The sequence below is a fragment of the Camelina sativa genome, chromosome 19 (genome assembly GCF_030686135.1).
Source record: "Camelina sativa cultivar CO46 ecotype springtype chromosome 19, ASM3068613v1".
NCBI lineage: Eukaryota > Viridiplantae > Streptophyta > Magnoliopsida > Brassicales > Brassicaceae > Camelina > Camelina sativa.
The window spans coordinates 25,494,120-25,511,552 of record NC_141898.1 but is presented as its reverse complement, the minus strand read 5'-3'; the positions used below and the strand labels follow the sequence as shown (position 1 = coordinate 25,511,552).

The 17,433-nt window shown below is 33.4% G+C and overlaps 3 protein-coding genes across 3 annotated transcripts; 2 read left to right on the top strand and 1 right to left on the bottom strand.

Annotated features, from left to right (window-relative positions):
• The first annotated feature begins 4,961 nt into the window (after positions 1-4,961).
• On the top strand, positions 4,962-8,802 carry LOC104767141 (diacylglycerol O-acyltransferase 1). Its single transcript, XM_087502555.1, has 16 exons — positions 4,962-5,795; positions 5,894-5,974; positions 6,074-6,147; positions 6,252-6,327; positions 6,429-6,496; positions 6,580-6,703; positions 6,784-6,861; positions 6,954-7,055; positions 7,156-7,292; positions 7,433-7,514; positions 7,615-7,635; positions 7,724-7,786; positions 7,872-7,919; positions 8,042-8,104; positions 8,203-8,253; positions 8,375-8,802. Exons 1-16 carry the CDS (start codon positions 5,406-5,408, stop codon positions 8,477-8,479), a joined length of 1,563 nt encoding a protein of 520 aa, XP_087358681.1. The 5' UTR covers positions 4,962-5,405; the 3' UTR covers positions 8,480-8,802.
• A 2,958-nt stretch (positions 8,803-11,760) lies between these two features.
• On the top strand, positions 11,761-12,528 carry LOC104767140 (uncharacterized). Its single transcript, XM_010491177.3, has one exon. It carries the CDS (start codon positions 11,954-11,956, stop codon positions 12,326-12,328), a length of 375 nt encoding a protein of 124 aa, XP_010489479.1. The 5' UTR covers positions 11,761-11,953; the 3' UTR covers positions 12,329-12,528.
• A 442-nt stretch (positions 12,529-12,970) lies between these two features.
• LOC147921008 (uncharacterized) lies at positions 12,971-16,494 on the bottom strand. The gene is made up of 3 exons (XM_087501337.1): positions 13,654-16,494; positions 13,434-13,566; positions 12,971-13,134 (listed from the first exon to the last, which is right to left on the bottom strand). Exons 1-3 carry the CDS (start codon positions 16,492-16,494, stop codon positions 12,971-12,973), a joined length of 3,138 nt encoding a protein of 1,045 aa, XP_087357463.1.
• Positions 16,495-17,433: the final 939 nt, after the last annotated feature.

Genomic DNA, 17,433 nt, shown 5'->3' with positions numbered 1-17,433 from the left:
TATACCAATAATGATTCTTACTAAAATTTATGAAAAATCCATTTACCAAAATATATATATATATATATATATATGAAAAATCCATGGAAATAAATCACTAAAATGGGTTTTGCATTTGAAATTTATGCATCCATCATGGAAAAGAAAAGAGGATCATCTGGTGGTCAGGGGCGGATCTAGGTTGATATAGGGTGAGGCACGTGCCCCATACTAAGCCCCTAATTGGTAACACATTTTTAAGATTTTTAAAATATTTAAAGCCTTGACAGCCATTTTTTTGCCAATCAAACTTTTTTTGTTTTTTTTTTTTTTAAGTTTTGAAAACCACTTATTTTTTTCTCTTCCTTGTTTTTCCATTTTTTTTAAAACGTCAAAATCCATGTTTTAAAAACTAAATAATTTTAAAAGCATTATTTTTCCCCTTTTATATTTAAAAGTTCTCCAAAAGTACATATATATATTTTACATATTTTATTTTTATAAATTAATTATTCTCATTTTTTTCTCTTTATTTTAAGATCTATTTCAATAATATATTTTATTTTTTCATCATCATCACTAATTATACTGTAAAGGAAGTTTATGAAATTTATCATTTATAATAGAATAACATTCAAAAAATGCCTTGATTAGTGGTAAATGGATTTTTGACTACTCATATAACTACTCAATGCATTTTATATTTTGCATTATTTCAAATTTTAATAACTTAATAAACTGATGTCTGCAATTTCAGTTATGTATTTAGTATTCTTATAGTTGTTTGTTTTTAATTAGTTTTCAAACAAAATCACATATTTGATTGACTTATATTTTTTAGAATTTTAATTTATCATTAATAAAATTTAATTTATCATTAAAGTGCTATATGAATTAATTTCTGACATAATATATATTTATTATTATTATAAATAACAGCTACAATTTTAAAAGTTGTTGGTAAACAATCAGATTTTAATAGTTAAAGTTTCTACAGTCAAAGTATCTACAACCAAATTCTCTGCAGCTAAAATTTTAAAGTCAAAGTCACTACAGCCAAAAATAACAGGCGTTACCAATCAGGGCCTAAATAAAAAAAAATTATAGTTGTTCGTAACCAATTATAGTCTCCTAGCTCATTTGGCTAAAGTGTGCCCCAAGTTCGAATTGAGTACATTAATTCTACTTTTGTTAATTAACTCTTGAAAATTTTTAAAGCATCATTTTAATTGTTAAGATTACATTTGAATTTTAAAAATGTTGGTACAATTAGTAACTTAGTAAGCATTTATTATAGATTTTGTAATTCCTTAATCATATTTTAGAGTTAAAATCAATATATTTAGATTTGTGAATTCAAATAATAATTTTAACATATAAATTACATGTTTATTGTGATTTGTAATTGAGAAATTGTGGAACTAAAATTTTCTAAATATATCAAATATATGTAGATTATTATTATTATTATTATTTAAATGTAAAATATTATTCAATTCAAATAATTTTATACAATAAGTGCTTCGTTAAGTTTGTAAATTATCATCATAAAGACATTAAAGCAAATAGTGGCGTTTAAACGGTAGTTCTAAGATCTTGTATATGGTCGAGTGGAGAACCACATCGTTAGACATTCATTGTAATGGAGTCACATGAGTTTATTATTGAGCTAATGCGGTTAATGACAATATATTTTAAAACCAATATAAATAATTATTTGTAAATTTTTGATGACCTTTTTAATTTCATATTCTAAATACATTAGAGGTCAAAAATTATATTTATTAAATATTTACTTTATATAATTTTATTATTCTTAATTATAGATATTTTGTGCCCCATACAAAATTTTTTTTGGATCTGCCATATAAATTTGTGGTACTAGCAATATAAATTTGTATTAAGAACTAAACCTCGGCACAAAAACCATACCCGTATACCCAATTTGGAATCCGACCCGAAAAATTGGGTTCGGGTTGGGTACGGGTTTGCCTATAAAACATTATTGGGTTCTACTTTTCAATACCCGTGAGTTCGGATTAGAGTCGGATAATACCCGGTACTCGGTTGGGTACCCATCAAACCCGAACATATAAACATATTTATAATATTTAGCATTAATATAATTCAATTACCCAAAATTATGATTATAATTTTAAATATTTTAATTAGTTTTATATTTAAATATCAAAAATAATCAAAATATCTAAAATAGTTTGTTATGTAAGTGAAGATATAGCTAAATTGATTTTAATTTAATTAATTGTAAAGATTTTTTTCTCAGTACTCGGTAATTTAGGTACTAATCGGGTTTTGAAACTTATAACCCGAATTGATCCGAACCCGATAATATCCAAACTGAACTGAACCCATATATCAAAAAATATATAATGTTCTATTTTTCTAAATCCGTTTACCCGAACTTGAACAGATTACCCAAATGCCCAAACCCTGTCGAGAACTTTTTATATATGTAAAACTTGAAAATTAATGGCCAAAGAGATGTTAACTAAAAGGTGAAAAGGATTCAGAGTAAGAGTTTAAAAGACCAATGCATGGCATTGCTTTCACTGACAGTGGTAACAGTGTCATGCTCGCGAGTCGCAACCCATTCTTCCCGTTCCCATTGTTTGTTTATTTACTTCCAAATTTTTAATATTCCTTTTGTATAACGTTTTTTTTAAATCATCACATGATTGTGATATTTTTATTAATTGGACAGCTGACTTAGCTAATTGTTAAATTAGTGTCCATTCCCATTAACCAACTCGAGCTGAATCAAAACCGTGTTCAGAAACGGACGTGAGAATCAATCAAATAGAAGATAATGTATATAATACTGTATATGAAAATTCCAATCAACTGGAAGATAATATATTTTTTATATCGAGTAAACTAGAATTATTAAGTGATAGAAAATGTGAAAGTAATGTTTTCCAATAAACAAAAATAAAATAAAAATGAATCAAACCAAATCGATTATGACAATTATTTCCGTTTTGTTTCAACACATTACAACAAAATGGAGACAAAAATTAATTTAAATTGTACTATCAAAACAAGATTTCGGATATTATAATATTCATCAAAGTACTTCCCTAACTGAATCATGTCATTTCAGAATATATTATGGATTTATGGTAAACAAAAACAATACTTAAAATTTGAAGATATTTTTGAATCAAATTAACAACATGCCCTATATATTAATAGAGAAACATTTTGTTGATAATGCTGATGTGTCGTCGCCAGAACAATTTGAAAATTTAATTACAATTAAGCATCTCAAGATAAATATATTTACAAAAATAAGTCTTTTGATTTATTAAATGTGCCATTAAAATATATAAGAAAATCTTTATTTCATTATTATTTACATAAATGTGTCGTTAGAATATATAAGGTAATGTTTCTTTCTATTATTTTTTTAAATGAAAGACTTCATCATTTATTAAAAAAAGAAAATATAGTTAATAATTTAATTATCAGTTTCATAACATATTTAATTATTTAAAGTAAATTGCATTTCATAAACTATTAAAAAACTTATTCATCTATTTAACTTTTTGAAATACAAAACTTATTCTCTGATTTTAAAAATTTGATGACTATTCAAGTACTCCCTCTGTTTCACAATAATTCACAATAAGTGTCATTTTGACACATTTCACACAAATTAAGAATATTAAAATATACATATATGCTCTCATTTAATAAATGTTTAATAGGTTAATTTAGTTATAGATTAAGGGTAAAACTAGAAAATCTAATGAAAAAGATGCATTAAAAATATAAAATAGTGCATTGAAAATGTAAAATGACATTCTTTGTGAAACAAAAATAAAATTCTAAAATAACACTCTTTATGAAACAAAGGGAGTATATATTAAAAATTAATTATTACAATAATCTTAAAAATAAATAACATTATCACAATTATCACAATTATCACAATAATTAACATTATGTTACACATTTCACAGATGAAATATATTTTACATAAAATAATTAAATATAAATTTGAATAAATAAATAAAATTATGTATAAAATTATTATTATGATACCTTCAATTCTAAACAATAATTTTATTTGTAATAATTTTATTTGAATCGATTTATCCCGCATATATTGCGGGTTGTGTTACCTAGTTGTATATAAAAAGTATCAACATCCCCATATCAGCTCACTATTTATCGGATCGGGTAACATAGTTTGCATTAGCGTATCTAGTTAGCGAGTAGTACTTGGTAAGTTTTTAATAACAACGTCTATGACTTGACCTTGGAGCTTGGTTTACATCATGGCTATTAGCTAACTCGACTGATGGTTGGTGGAACGGAATACTATTTTAATAAATTTGAAGTTGTTAAAATAGTCTATAGTTAGCATTTTAAATAAAAATATCACGAGTAAAACATTTTCTTTTTTAAATATAGTTTCTTTTGTTTGTTATGGAACTCTTTTCTTTATTTATATTTTTTTGGTAATTTAAACTCTTTCCTTTAAAATAGACTCATCAACTTGTCTCCATCAACTTGTTGCTCTTAAGAACTATTATCAGAAAACAACGTTTTTCCTTTTTAAAAAAAAATAGAAAACTTATTCTTAAAAAAAGCATTCAATATTTATTATTTTCAAATGATTTTTTATTATTATTAAATCAACAAGATCCAATCCATAATTTAATCTGGTAGGATCAATCACAGAAGTGATGCCAGTAACCATTTAACTAAAAACATTTCTCAAACAATTATCTTTTTAATATAATAAAAAATAAATAAAACCACTAAATACATTGGATTAAAGAGCATTACCAAAAATATATATTTTGTAAAAATATCATCTTTTGCAATAATAAAGAAACACAAATATAAAAAGTTTATTTTTCTCTTTAAAATTAACAAATCGGATTTAAATAGTATTTCAAAACATTAAAATAGTTTCATAATTTAATATTATTTAAACACCAAATCATAAAATTAGAAAACAATAGGGAAAAAAACATAAGATATTTTTTAAAAAGAAAAGAAAAGAAAAAATATCGCAAACACCGCTTTTCAATTAAATCATTCGTCACCATTGTTGTCATCTCTCTCTCTCTCTCTCTCTCTCTCGTGAATCTTTTTTCTTCTCTTCAAAGTTCTCTTTCAAACTTTTGCTTCTCTTTATAGGGAAACCAGACACGATTCCACCGATTCCTTTTCAGCTTCTTCTTCTTCCTCTCTCTCCCCCCCCCCCCTTCTAAACAAACAAACCTTCTCTTAATATGTACAAACTTTTATTATTCTCTCTCTCTATTGGATTCTGATTCTCTTCAACGTGACTCCTCACCTTTTCTTTCAATTTCATCTGCATGTTTCTCGATTCTCTCTGACGCCTTCCTTCTATAACGTTTCTTTGAAAGCTGTTTCCGTCAATTCGGTAAATGGCGATTTTGGATTCTGGAGGCGGCGGCGTTAGCACCGCGACGGCGACAGAGAACGGTGGCGGAGAGTTTGTGGATCTTCGTCGACGGAAATCGAGATCGGATTCCAACGGAGTTCTTTCTGGTTCCGATAATCCACCGTCTGTTGATGTTGGAGCTCCCGCCGACGTTAGGGATCGGATTGATTCCGTTGTTAACGATGACGCTCAGGGGACGACTGCCAATTTGGCCGGAGATACCGAAATTAGGGAAACCGGTGGTGGTGGAAGAGGCGCCGGCGGAGAAGGAGGAAGAGGTAACGCCGAGACTACGTATGCGTATCGACCGTCGGTTCCTGCTCATCGGAGAGCTAGGGAGAGTCCACTCAGCTCCGACGCAATCTTCAAACAGGTCAAATAAATACTTTAACAGTCTTCGAATTTGGTGTTTCAAATTGGTCTAGTAGCTGTATAGAGAGGATTGAGTTTGGTGATTGTTTTGCACTGCAGAGCCATGCCGGATTATTCAACTTGTGCGTAGTAGTTCTTATTGCTGTAAACAGTAGACTCATCATCGAAAATCTGATGAAGGTTAGTTGCTTCTTTCTCTTGCGGCTTGAGAACTTACTGGAGCTGACAACTTTTATCAGAGACTTACATTTGTTGTTGTCGTTGCTATCATTCATATAGTATGGTTGGTTGATCAGAACGGATTTCTGGTTTAGTTCAAGATCGTTGCGGGATTGGCCGCTTTTCATGTGTTGGTATAAATATATGTTCTTTTTTTTCCTAGCAATGTTACATTTTTTATACATGTAATGATGAGCTTAGTGATTCAGTTCTTCTTTTTTTACCTCTTCCATTGCAGTCTCTCCCTTTCAATCTTTCCTTTGGCTGCCTTTACCGTCGAGAAATTGGTTCTTCAGAAATGCATTTCTGAACCTGTGAGTAAACCACTATTCTCCAATCATTACTTGATTGTTTAATCAAGAAAAAATTTGTTTCCTGAAGAAACTTATAATCTTTTTCTCTGATAATACTGAAGGTTGTCATCATTCTTCATATTATTATCACCATGACAGAGGTTTTGTATCCAGTTTACGTCACCCTAAGGTAAGCTATGATGTTTCTAGTCTCAACTTCTGATGCTCTTTCTAAGTTTAGGTGGCTAACTTGGGGATCTTGAAAATGAACAGGTGTGATTCTGCCTTCTTATCAGGTGTCACATTGATGCTCCTCACTTGCATTGTGTGGCTAAAGTTGGTTTCTTATGCTCATACTAACTACGACATAAGAACTCTAGCCAATTCAGCTGATAAGGTAAAAGAAGAAAATGAAATATATATATCAGTCACTTGCATTGTGTTACTATTTTAACCGGACACTGTTATAAACTTAAGGCCAATCCTGAAGTCTCCTACTACGTTAGCTTGAAGAGCTTGGCATATTTTATGGTTGCTCCCACATTGTGTTATCAGGTAATGAGATGCATCTTATTGCTAAGATCATCAACCATTCTTACTCTTGCAAGAGTTTATTGTCTAAACCTCGTGTCTTTGCGTTTTTCCAGCCAAGCTATCCACGTTCTCCATGTATACGGAAGGGTTGGGTGGCTCGTCAATTTGCAAAACTGGTCATATTCACTGGATTCATGGGATTTATAATAGAACAAGTGCGTTTTCAACATCTTGCTTTATTAATTTTCCTTGGTGGCACTCATCTTCCCTGCGTTGTCACTACTTACTTCCTGTTGTTTTGGTCTTCTATGGCAGTATATAAATCCTATTGTCAGAAACTCAAAGCATCCTCTGAAAGGGGATCTTCTATATGCTATTGAAAGAGTGTTGAAGCTTTCAGTTCCAAATTTATATGTGTGGCTCTGCATGTTCTACTGCTTCTTCCACCTTTGGTATGCTGCGATTCTTCTCTTTCGATATAATTTGCAAAGAAGAAGAACAGAAAAGAACTACATCTCATCAATAAATTGATAATTTTAGTCACTCATAGTCTGATGTAATACAAATCTCTTTGCATCGTTCTTGTCCACAGGTTAAACATATTGGCAGAGCTTCTCTGCTTCGGGGATCGTGAATTCTACAGAGATTGGTGGAATGCAAAAAGTGTGGGAGACGTGAGTTGCTTTACTCAAAAAAAACTTATGATTTCTAAGGTTGTCGTTTTTGGGTCACCTAACTAACGAAATTTCATTATTCACTGTCTTCCTTTGTCAGTATTGGAGAATGTGGAATATGGTATGGTTCTCTTCCTCAAACATCACCTTCTTTTCTGTACAAAATAGATGAAGGGAGCTAATCAATAATATCTTATTTTTCTTGACAGCCTGTTCATAAATGGATGGTTCGACATATATACTTCCCGTGCCTGCGGAGCAAGATACCAAAGGTGAGTGACTTATATATTGATATGAAATTCTCGAGATTTCTTTTTATGCTTTATAACTTAAACCCTCTACATACATGTTTTCCAGACACTCGCCATTATCATTGCTTTCTTAGTCTCTGCCGTCTTTCATGAGGTATATACTTTCTGCATTACCCTGTCTCTAGACACATGAACACACCCTAGTTAAAGAAATGCTAATATTTAAAGTAATATTCTACTTAATGATATGGTGTTTAAAAATTTTCTTTTTGATAGCTATGCATCGCAGTCCCTTGCCGTCTCTTCAAGTTATGGGCTTTTATAGGGATTATGTTTCAGGTAAGAAAATTCTTTCGCAGTCGATTTCTTACATAGAATCAGCAATAGTATGTCACGTTAGTCCCATTTTCTGACTAATCATTGTGGTGTTTGAGTAGGTGCCTTTGGTCTTTATCACAAACTATCTACAAGAAAGGTTCGGCTCAACGGTATGCTCTCACAACCCGAGAAGATAGAACAACTTACTCTTTGTTTTATAGCCTAGCCATTTAAATCACAATGTTGAAACTTGAATCGAGTTTATCTGTTTTGGAATGGGATCATAATTAGGTGGGGAACATGATCTTCTGGTTCATCTTCTGCATATTCGGACAACCGATGTGTGTGCTTCTTTATTACCACGATCTGATGAACCGCAAAGGATCAATGTCATGAAACAACTGTTGGAAATTGACTTTCTCCAAACATATGTGGTTGTGATGCTAAAACAAGAATAGTGTTTTAACCATTGAAGAAGAAAAAAAAAAGTTAAAAAATTAGAGTTGTTGTATCTGCAAAATTTTGGTAGAGACGAACCGTTTTTGAGTTTTGAATCTCGTTGTCAAGTCTCTCTTTTGATCTTGCTATGCTCTTGTCTTTAAACCACAATCAAGCAAAGTAGATTGAGATATTGAATTTTGTTTTGGTGTAAAGAAAATTTCAATCAAAAACTGTTGTAATAATTGGTGCAAAAAAAATTAATAAATGGTTTTTTTTTTCTTGCCTTTTGGAAATAAAATAGTAGTTTTGTTAGGTTTTTACTGTTGGACCAAATCTAGTACGGTAAAAACTTTTTTGTAATAAGAAAATGACAAATGTGATTAATGTGCATCGGGATTGTATAAAATCTTATAAAGTCAATTGGTGGTCCCGTTAGTGAATGGGCCATTTCGTTTTTTTTATCTTTTTTGCGTATTTATTTATTTATAAATCGTATGTATCTCAAAGGAGACAAGACTCTAAATTACAAGTTGTAGTCGAGGCCAGAACATCATCATTGACAATATCAGTAAATTCATTACATATGCAGTGGAATAGTATTGTAGAGACATTACACATGTGCAACAACAAAAACACACAATAACAACTCAACCTTTTTCAGTAATTTAGTTATAATAATGTAGACTAAAAGTGACTAACCATAAGAAAAAATTGGTGACTAGTGATTACTGTTCATGTTTTGTTTTCTGAAATAGATGAAAGAACCTCATGCTCTGTGTTTATTCAAGAGATATGAGACGTAAATCTAATCATTAATCATTAGATGAAAGAACCTCATGCTCACAATTGTAATCCATACTTTGTCAACAGTTTTAAATATATGATTACATTTTTTTAGTATACATGATTAACATAAACATGTTAATGAATTACTTTTGAAGCGTCTGGTCATATCATATGTATTAACGAACAAATTAATTAATTTCTGATCGATGTTGGGTAACTCCCGTTCGATCGAATTATGTTCAGAAGCTTTCTTCTACCTTTTCAAACAGTATTACACTAGTGGTACCTTTAAATAAAATTTAATTTAAAAAAAAAAACGTGACAATACATAAAATCTTGGGATATGAAAGACAAATTAGATGTACTCATGTCTCATGTTAGGTGGAGCAACGAAATAATCAACTTTCTCATGTACTGTATATATCTACATATATACATTTTTAGAGACATTATTGAAATAAATTCTAAGTTTATACCTATTTACAAGCATGTTATTGGTATTAATTATTAATTTGTTTTTCATTTAGTTAATTAATATTAAGTTTCTATTTTTAAAAACAAGGTTTCTCATCCTAAATAAATTTCCAAAAAAATCAGAACCTCTCTATTTAACATTAAATATTAAGTATATAGTTAATTTAATTAATATTAAGTTTCTAATTTTACAAAATAGTATTTTCTCCATACACAAATTTCCTAAACAATCGGCCTAATCAATAAACAAATTGATTTTCGATCTTGGAGGAGGAACCGTGGCCGAGATTTTTGATCTCAACGCCTTGATCTCAACATATTTAAAACTAATTTTTACTTTCACGGTTTCGTATGATGAATTTTTGCGGAGTAAAAATCTTTGAACATGTTGCCTGACCCACCTAGCATGGCAGATTTGGACTATAAAACCTACACTAAAACTATTAGTTTATCTCATATATACTATACATTTGTAATTATAGTTTTGAAAATTAACTTAGAAATTATTTAGTATATGAACTACAAAATATTACACATACTATAACACATTCTTAATATTCCAAAAAGAAATAAAATTAAATACACATAAAAATATACACTAACATACTATATAGGCATATACTTTTGTTTAATTCTAGAGAACAAAACAAATCTAGAATTTTATATTATATCTAATAACAAATTTAATGTAATTAAGTTATAAACTTTATAAGAATAAGAAGAAGAAAAAAATTATACACAAAATTCTAAATTAATTAGACAAAAGTTAATTAATTGAGATTTTGAAAACTAAATAAATTAAAAATTATTATTTAAAATACAATAATTTATAATTTAGTTCCACCGTGTACTGCGAGTGAAATCCCAGTATATATATTTTTAATAGAAACTGATCATGGCCAATTCTTATTAATTAGCTTTCCATATATAGATAACCTTGTCTAAAGGTCAAAAGTAATACAAACAATTTGAACAAGAAATTATAGTAAAACTCATGATAGTCGTCGAGTTATAAAAAGAAACAGAGTTATACTGGTTAGTCCTTTCCTTTAAAGATGGACAAAAAGATGATTAAGAAAGGAATCACGTGAAGATCACGTGGGGAGATTGGTCAAACGTAGAGGACGAAGAGAAAAATTCAGTTGGAAGAAATTAAAAGCTCCTCTCCACCGACTCGGGGAGACAGCTGCCTCTGACTCAGCGCCTCATTTTTGACTTGGGACTTCATTAATATTCTGAACCACTCTTCTTCTTTTTTTAACCCAAAAGTAGTACTGTTTAGGTATTTATAGTGGACTATTTTTTTGACATAACAAGTGGAGTAATATTTACATATAAAATAACTACTGACGTTAAGCAAATAAAATAAGATAATGATAGTTAGTATTAATATTAGCCGTTAAATATGTATTTCATATAAAATTTCTAATAAATTCTAGTATCTAACATGTTTACCACCTTAATTTTTCAAATCCAAGAAAGATATGAAAATTTTAAATCAACTGAAGTATGGCTTTTTAAAAAAAAAATATAGATAAGAATTGAAAATAATTTCAGATATACATAATTATAAATTAAGTTTACAATAAAATATATCTCTAAGTATAATATTATATATCTTACAAAAATACTAAGTTTCCAGGAAAAAAAAACATCACTTTTTATTAATTGCATTTCTCTTATTAATCATTCTAAATAATTTCCAAAATATAAAGAAACTTTATTCAAAACAATTTATTGTTCACATATATGATTTGGTCTTCTTCTTAAAAAGATTAGTCAAAAACAATTACTAGGTAATATAACTAATTTTCGCAAAATAGTGCGATAGTATTTTCGTAAAATATTTTACAAATAACAACTAATTTCTTTACAACTCCATCCATTTACAATAATCTTACTCCCAAAAGAAACTGTTAGGTATTTGTAAGTTACAAGTCCACACTTCGACTATATATACACTCTTGGACAAAAAAAACTCCTAAACATATTTATTTGTATGTTACATAGTAACAAAGAATACAACAACATAGTATGTAACTCAAAATACAAAAAGATTCTTTCCTTCTCGTAAAAGAAAGAAACAAAAACAAAAAACACAAAAGGCATTCGTCAGCTTTATTACAAAACACCATCACTTCTTCTTCTTTCTTTGTCTGAGTCCCAAGAATGGAAGACTTCAGATCCAGATCGTACGGTGACGGAAGAACATCAGACCTTCAAGTACAATACTCAGGCCACGGCCGGAGATCTGACGGACCAGATTCATTCAGTGGTAACGGTGGGATGCAAGATCTTAGGTCTTACAGCACTTCCTACACAGAGTACCCGACCAGGATACCCGAAGATCCAACGACGAATCCGAAGAAAGGAAGATCGTCATCATCTTCATCGTCTTCTTGGGGTGGTTTTGTGGATCCAGATTTACAGAGGAAGAAGAGAGTTGTGAGTTACAGAGCTTATACTGTTGAAGGTAAGCTTAAAGGCTCTTTCAGAAAAAGCTTCAAATGGATCAAAGATAAATGCAACAAATTACTTAATTAAGTTCAAGCCAATGTGCATGCTTAATGAGATTATTTAAACTTTCCGGTTTTTGTTTATTTATTTATTTATATATTTGATGATTTCGATCCACTGTCAATCTTTTTATCATTTTTTTGTGTGTTTTAGTTTGTGATGATAGTAGTAATTGTGTAACAACAATAATTAATAGATTCATATCGAGGATAAGTTTGTGATTCTTATTCGATTTTTGACGTATTCTAAATTATTTGTTTGGTGATGGCAAGTTAATTTCAATGTTTTCCCCATAATTCAGAATGGTGTTCACTCATTTCTTTTTTTCTTTTTTTTTTTTTTTTTTTTTTTTCCAACCAAATTATAAATATTAAAATACAACTCCAAGATTGGTTGCCCAAACAGGAAGAAACGAGTTTACAAGGGTAGATTCTGAAGGTAGAAATCGTGAAGATCAAACTAAGCAATCGGCTCTGACATTATCGTCTCGTGGAATCCTGGTGAGGGTGAAGGAGGTATAGGAACTTCGAAGCAGTGAGAAATCCTCCAGCAGATTAGAAAAAGCCGGCCACTCTTCCGGCGTCTGTACCATCGCCGTTAGCTCTACGCTATCCGTCTCAAAAGCCTGACAATCGACTCCAGCCACCAGTAAAAACTCCATAGCCCAGATCAGCGCTTGTAATTCTGCATGTAGAGGTGATATACTCCGACGGTGACTCCGTGCTCCCAACAGGATCGTTGTAAGCTCTCCATTGCAGCACCACCAGCCCAAACCCTGGTAGGGATCTGTACCTTTCCAAAAACCATCAAATTGGCATCGGGAAGAGGAACCCCTGTCCTCCGAAAATGACGGAGGATCCAGATAATTCACTGAGTAAGACTTGGCCTCCTCCCACAATAATTTATCCGTAGCCGCTTGACAAAATCTCAAGAGATTCTACCTCAATACCCTGGAAAACCTTTTTATTCCTATCTTTCCAAACTGACCAAATAATCCAAGGTAGTTGAATGCCGATATCCGAGACCCCGAATTGCGAAGACGCCCGCCAAAAAATAAAGTCTAAATTCGCATAAATCGATGTGTATGGAAAACCCCCATGGTCCATCCGTATAGGCGACAACTCCCAAATACATCGAGACCTAGGGCACTCAAAGAGCGCATGGTTTATAGTTTCCACTGCAGAATCGCATCTCTTACACACGGTGTCACAACGAACACCCCGATGTGCAAGACGCTCCAACACAGGTAGAGTACCCGAACCAATCTGTCAAAAAAAGTGTTGGATCTTGGACGGTACATCAAGTTTCCACGATTGGGCCCGCAAAGCCGTACACGTCGGCCCATACTCTACATCCATAATTAATTCCCGAGCTAACCGGTAACCTGATTTGACCGAATATTTCCCAGATTTAGTATAATGCCATATTAATCTATCCGGTTGATGAGTTCTACTAACCGGCATACTCTGGATTAGTTGTATATCCCCCGGATGAAAAAACTCCTCCAAAGTAGGTAGATGCCAATTCTTAGTCTCCGGGTTAATTAAATGATTAACCATTAAACGCGGAAGCCACAACCTCCCTCGACCATTCGCTGGTCTAGGGCGAATATCCGGTATCCATGGATCACGCCAAACCGAAATGGAATTGCCAGAGCCTACCGCCCATCGTGCCCCCTGCTCCACCAATCCCTTGATGGAATAAATACTTCTCCAAGCAAAGGACGGATTATATGGTTTTTTTGCCATAAGAGGATGTTTGTTCCTGAAATATCGACTTTTCATCACCTTAGCCATTAAAGACGTTGGGTATTGAATTAGACGCCAAAACTTTTTGGCCAACATAGCCTCATTAAATTGTTCCAGAGCTCGGAAGCCAAGTCCCCCTTCAGCTTTATCTTTACATAGTTTGTCCCACGCAACCCAATGCATACCACGAGCTTTCTCATTGGACTTCCACCAGAAAGTGGAAATTGCACTTGTTAATTTAGATGTTAGTTCCTGAGGTAGCTTATAACACGACATAACATGGGTAGGTAATGCCAAAGCCACTGATTTAATCATAATTTCCTTGCCACCCTTCGACAAACACTTTGCAGACCAGCCATTAACACGATCATCTAGACGATCCTTAACGTAGCTAAACACCTTAGTTTTCGATCCTTGAAGATTCTCAGGAATACCCAAGTAAGAACCCATGCCACCCTCCTTAGAAATCCCAATAATTAACTTTAACTGGGATCGAATATCCGGAGTAACCTTTTTGCCAAACATAATAGATGATTTAGCCAGATTGACCTCTTGACCTGAAGCTCTGCCATAGGTACCGATTATATCCATAACCATCCTACATTCCTGGGCAGTTGCTTTGCAAAAGAACATGCTATCATCCGCAAACAGCAAATGCGAGACAGTAGGACTACCACGGGCGATGGTAATACCCGTCAATTTTTTCTCCCTTTCAGCCTTCTTAATATTAGCTATCAAGACCTCTGTGCAAAGAATAAATAAATATGGAGATAGAGGGTCCCCTTGTCGTAACCCCCTCTGAGGTCTAATAAAACCTCTGGGCTGACCATTCAGAAGAACTTGGTACGACACTGATGATACACACCACATAATCCACGAAATCCATCTCCTATCGAATCCTAACTTGACCAAAACCGCCTCCAGAAAATCCCACTCTACCCGATCATATGCCTTACTCATATCCGTTTTAAATGCCAAAAATTCCGAATTACACCTACTATTAGTATTTAATCCGTGAAACATCTCTTGAGCCACCACGATGTTATCAGTAATTAACCGTCCAGAAACAAAAGCTGATTGAGTTTCTGAAACCAAACGAGGCAATAGACGTTTCAGACGGAAACACAACACTTTTGAAATAATCTTATAGCTCACATTACATAAGCTTATAGGTCTAAACTTCGCCATCCGCTGAGGCCGATCCACTTTAGGAATAAGACAAATATTGGTCTCATTTAGAAGCGGATCAAAACTGCCAGTGCGAAAGAACTCTTTAATTAGAGCCACTAAATCCCCTTTGAGAGAAGACCAAAATCTTTGAAAAAACAAAGTTGTCATCCCATCAGGACCTGGAGTTTTCTCCGGATGCATAGCAAACAGAGCTTGTCTGACTTCCCTTTCCGAGATATCCCTGATAAGATCTCTGTTCATACCTGCCGTAACAATCGGATCAATTGCTTGTAGCATCTCAGAAATACCTCCACCGTCGGATTTCTTGAACAGATCCGCAAAATATGTTGTAGCTATATGTTCCATACCCGACGCTGATTCATCCCAAACGTTATTGGCACCAAATAAACCAATTATCCTATTCCGAACCCGCCTTTGTTTAGTGGATGCGTGAAAATATGAAGTGTTTTTATCCCCAACCCTTAGCCAAAATTTTATGCTCTTTTGTTGCCAATAAATCTCCTCATCCAGGTATGCCTCTTTCAATTTCCTCTCAATTCCCCGAATATCTTCCAGCGAAACCGAGTCATCCATCTTCGCATCATGCAGAGCAGTCTTCAAAGAAGAAATAATTGATGGGCCAGTACTGACATTATTTTTCCTCCACCAGGAAATCGAATTCCTACAATTCCTTATTTTATCAACAAAACCCGGAATCCTAAAATTCCGTGCCCGATTCCAACCAGACTCAACCGCTCCAGCCAAGCCCTCCTTACCCAACCATCGCTTATCAAACCGAAATTGTCTCTGTCTCCTCCGGACCGCCGTCAAAAAAGTTGCTAAAATTGGACTATGATCAGAACCAATCATCTCCAAATACTCTACTTTCGAATTGGGATAGAGGGCGTGCCAGTCTTCATTACCTAAAGCCCGGTCAAGTCGGCAACGAATCACTTGATTATTACACCGATTCCCACGCCAGGATAATTGATCCCCATAACATGGAAATTCAAGCATCCCAATATCCTTAATCATTGAGATAAAAGGTTTGAAGGAATTAGCTGACCGCAGGGCACCACCCTGTTTCTCATGGTTACCAATTAATTCATTAAAGTCTCCAATAATAAACCAAGGATCAATACGAAAAGATCCAATGTCCGTTAATTTATCCCACACTTTTCCGCGATGTTGGGGAACCGGGTCACCATAAACAAAAGAAAAATATACCAATTGATGATCAAGAACAGCTTTTGTATCAATTACATATTCACTCATTAAATATGCATTGGGTTGCGTGGGACAAACTATGTAAAGATAAAGCTGAAGGGGGACTTGGCTTCCGAGCTCTGGAACAATTTAATGAGGCTATGTTGGCCAAACAGTTTTGGCGTCTAATTCAATACCCAACGTCTTTAATGGCTAAGGTGATGAAAAGTCGATATTTCAGGAACAAACATCTTCTTATGGCAAAAAAACCATATAATCCGTCCTTTGCTTGGAGAAGTATTTATTCCATCAAGGGATTGGTGGAGCAGGGGGCGCGATGGGCGGTAGGCTCTGGCAATTCCATTTCGGTTTGGCGTGATCCATGGATACCGGATATTCGCCCTAGACCGGCGAATGGTCGAGGGAGGTTGTGGCTTCCGAGTTTAATGGTTAATCATTTAATTAACTCGGAGACTAAGAATTGGCATCTACCTACTTTGGAGGAGTTTTTTGATCCGGGGGATATACAATTAATCCAGAGTATGCCGGTTAGTAGAACTCATCAACCGAATAGATTAATATGGCATTATACTAAATCTGGGAAATATTCGGTCAAATCAGGTTACCGGTTAGCTCGGGAATTAATTATGGATGTAGAGTATGGGCCGACGTGTACGGCTTTGCGGGCCCAATCGTGGAAACTTGATGTACCGTCCAAGATCCAACACTTTTTTTGGCAGATTGGTTCGGGTACTCTACCTGTGTTGGAGCGTCTTGCACATCGGGGTGTTCGTTGTGACACCGTGTGTAAGAGATGCGATTCTGCAGTGGAAACTATAAACCATGCGCTCTTTGAGTGCCCTAGGCCTCGATGTATTTGGGAGTTGTCGCCTATACGGATGGACCAGGGGGTTTTCCATACACATCGATTTATGTGAATTTAGACTTTATTTTTTGGCGGGCGTCTTCGCAATCCGGGGTCTCGGATATCGGCATTCAACTACCTTG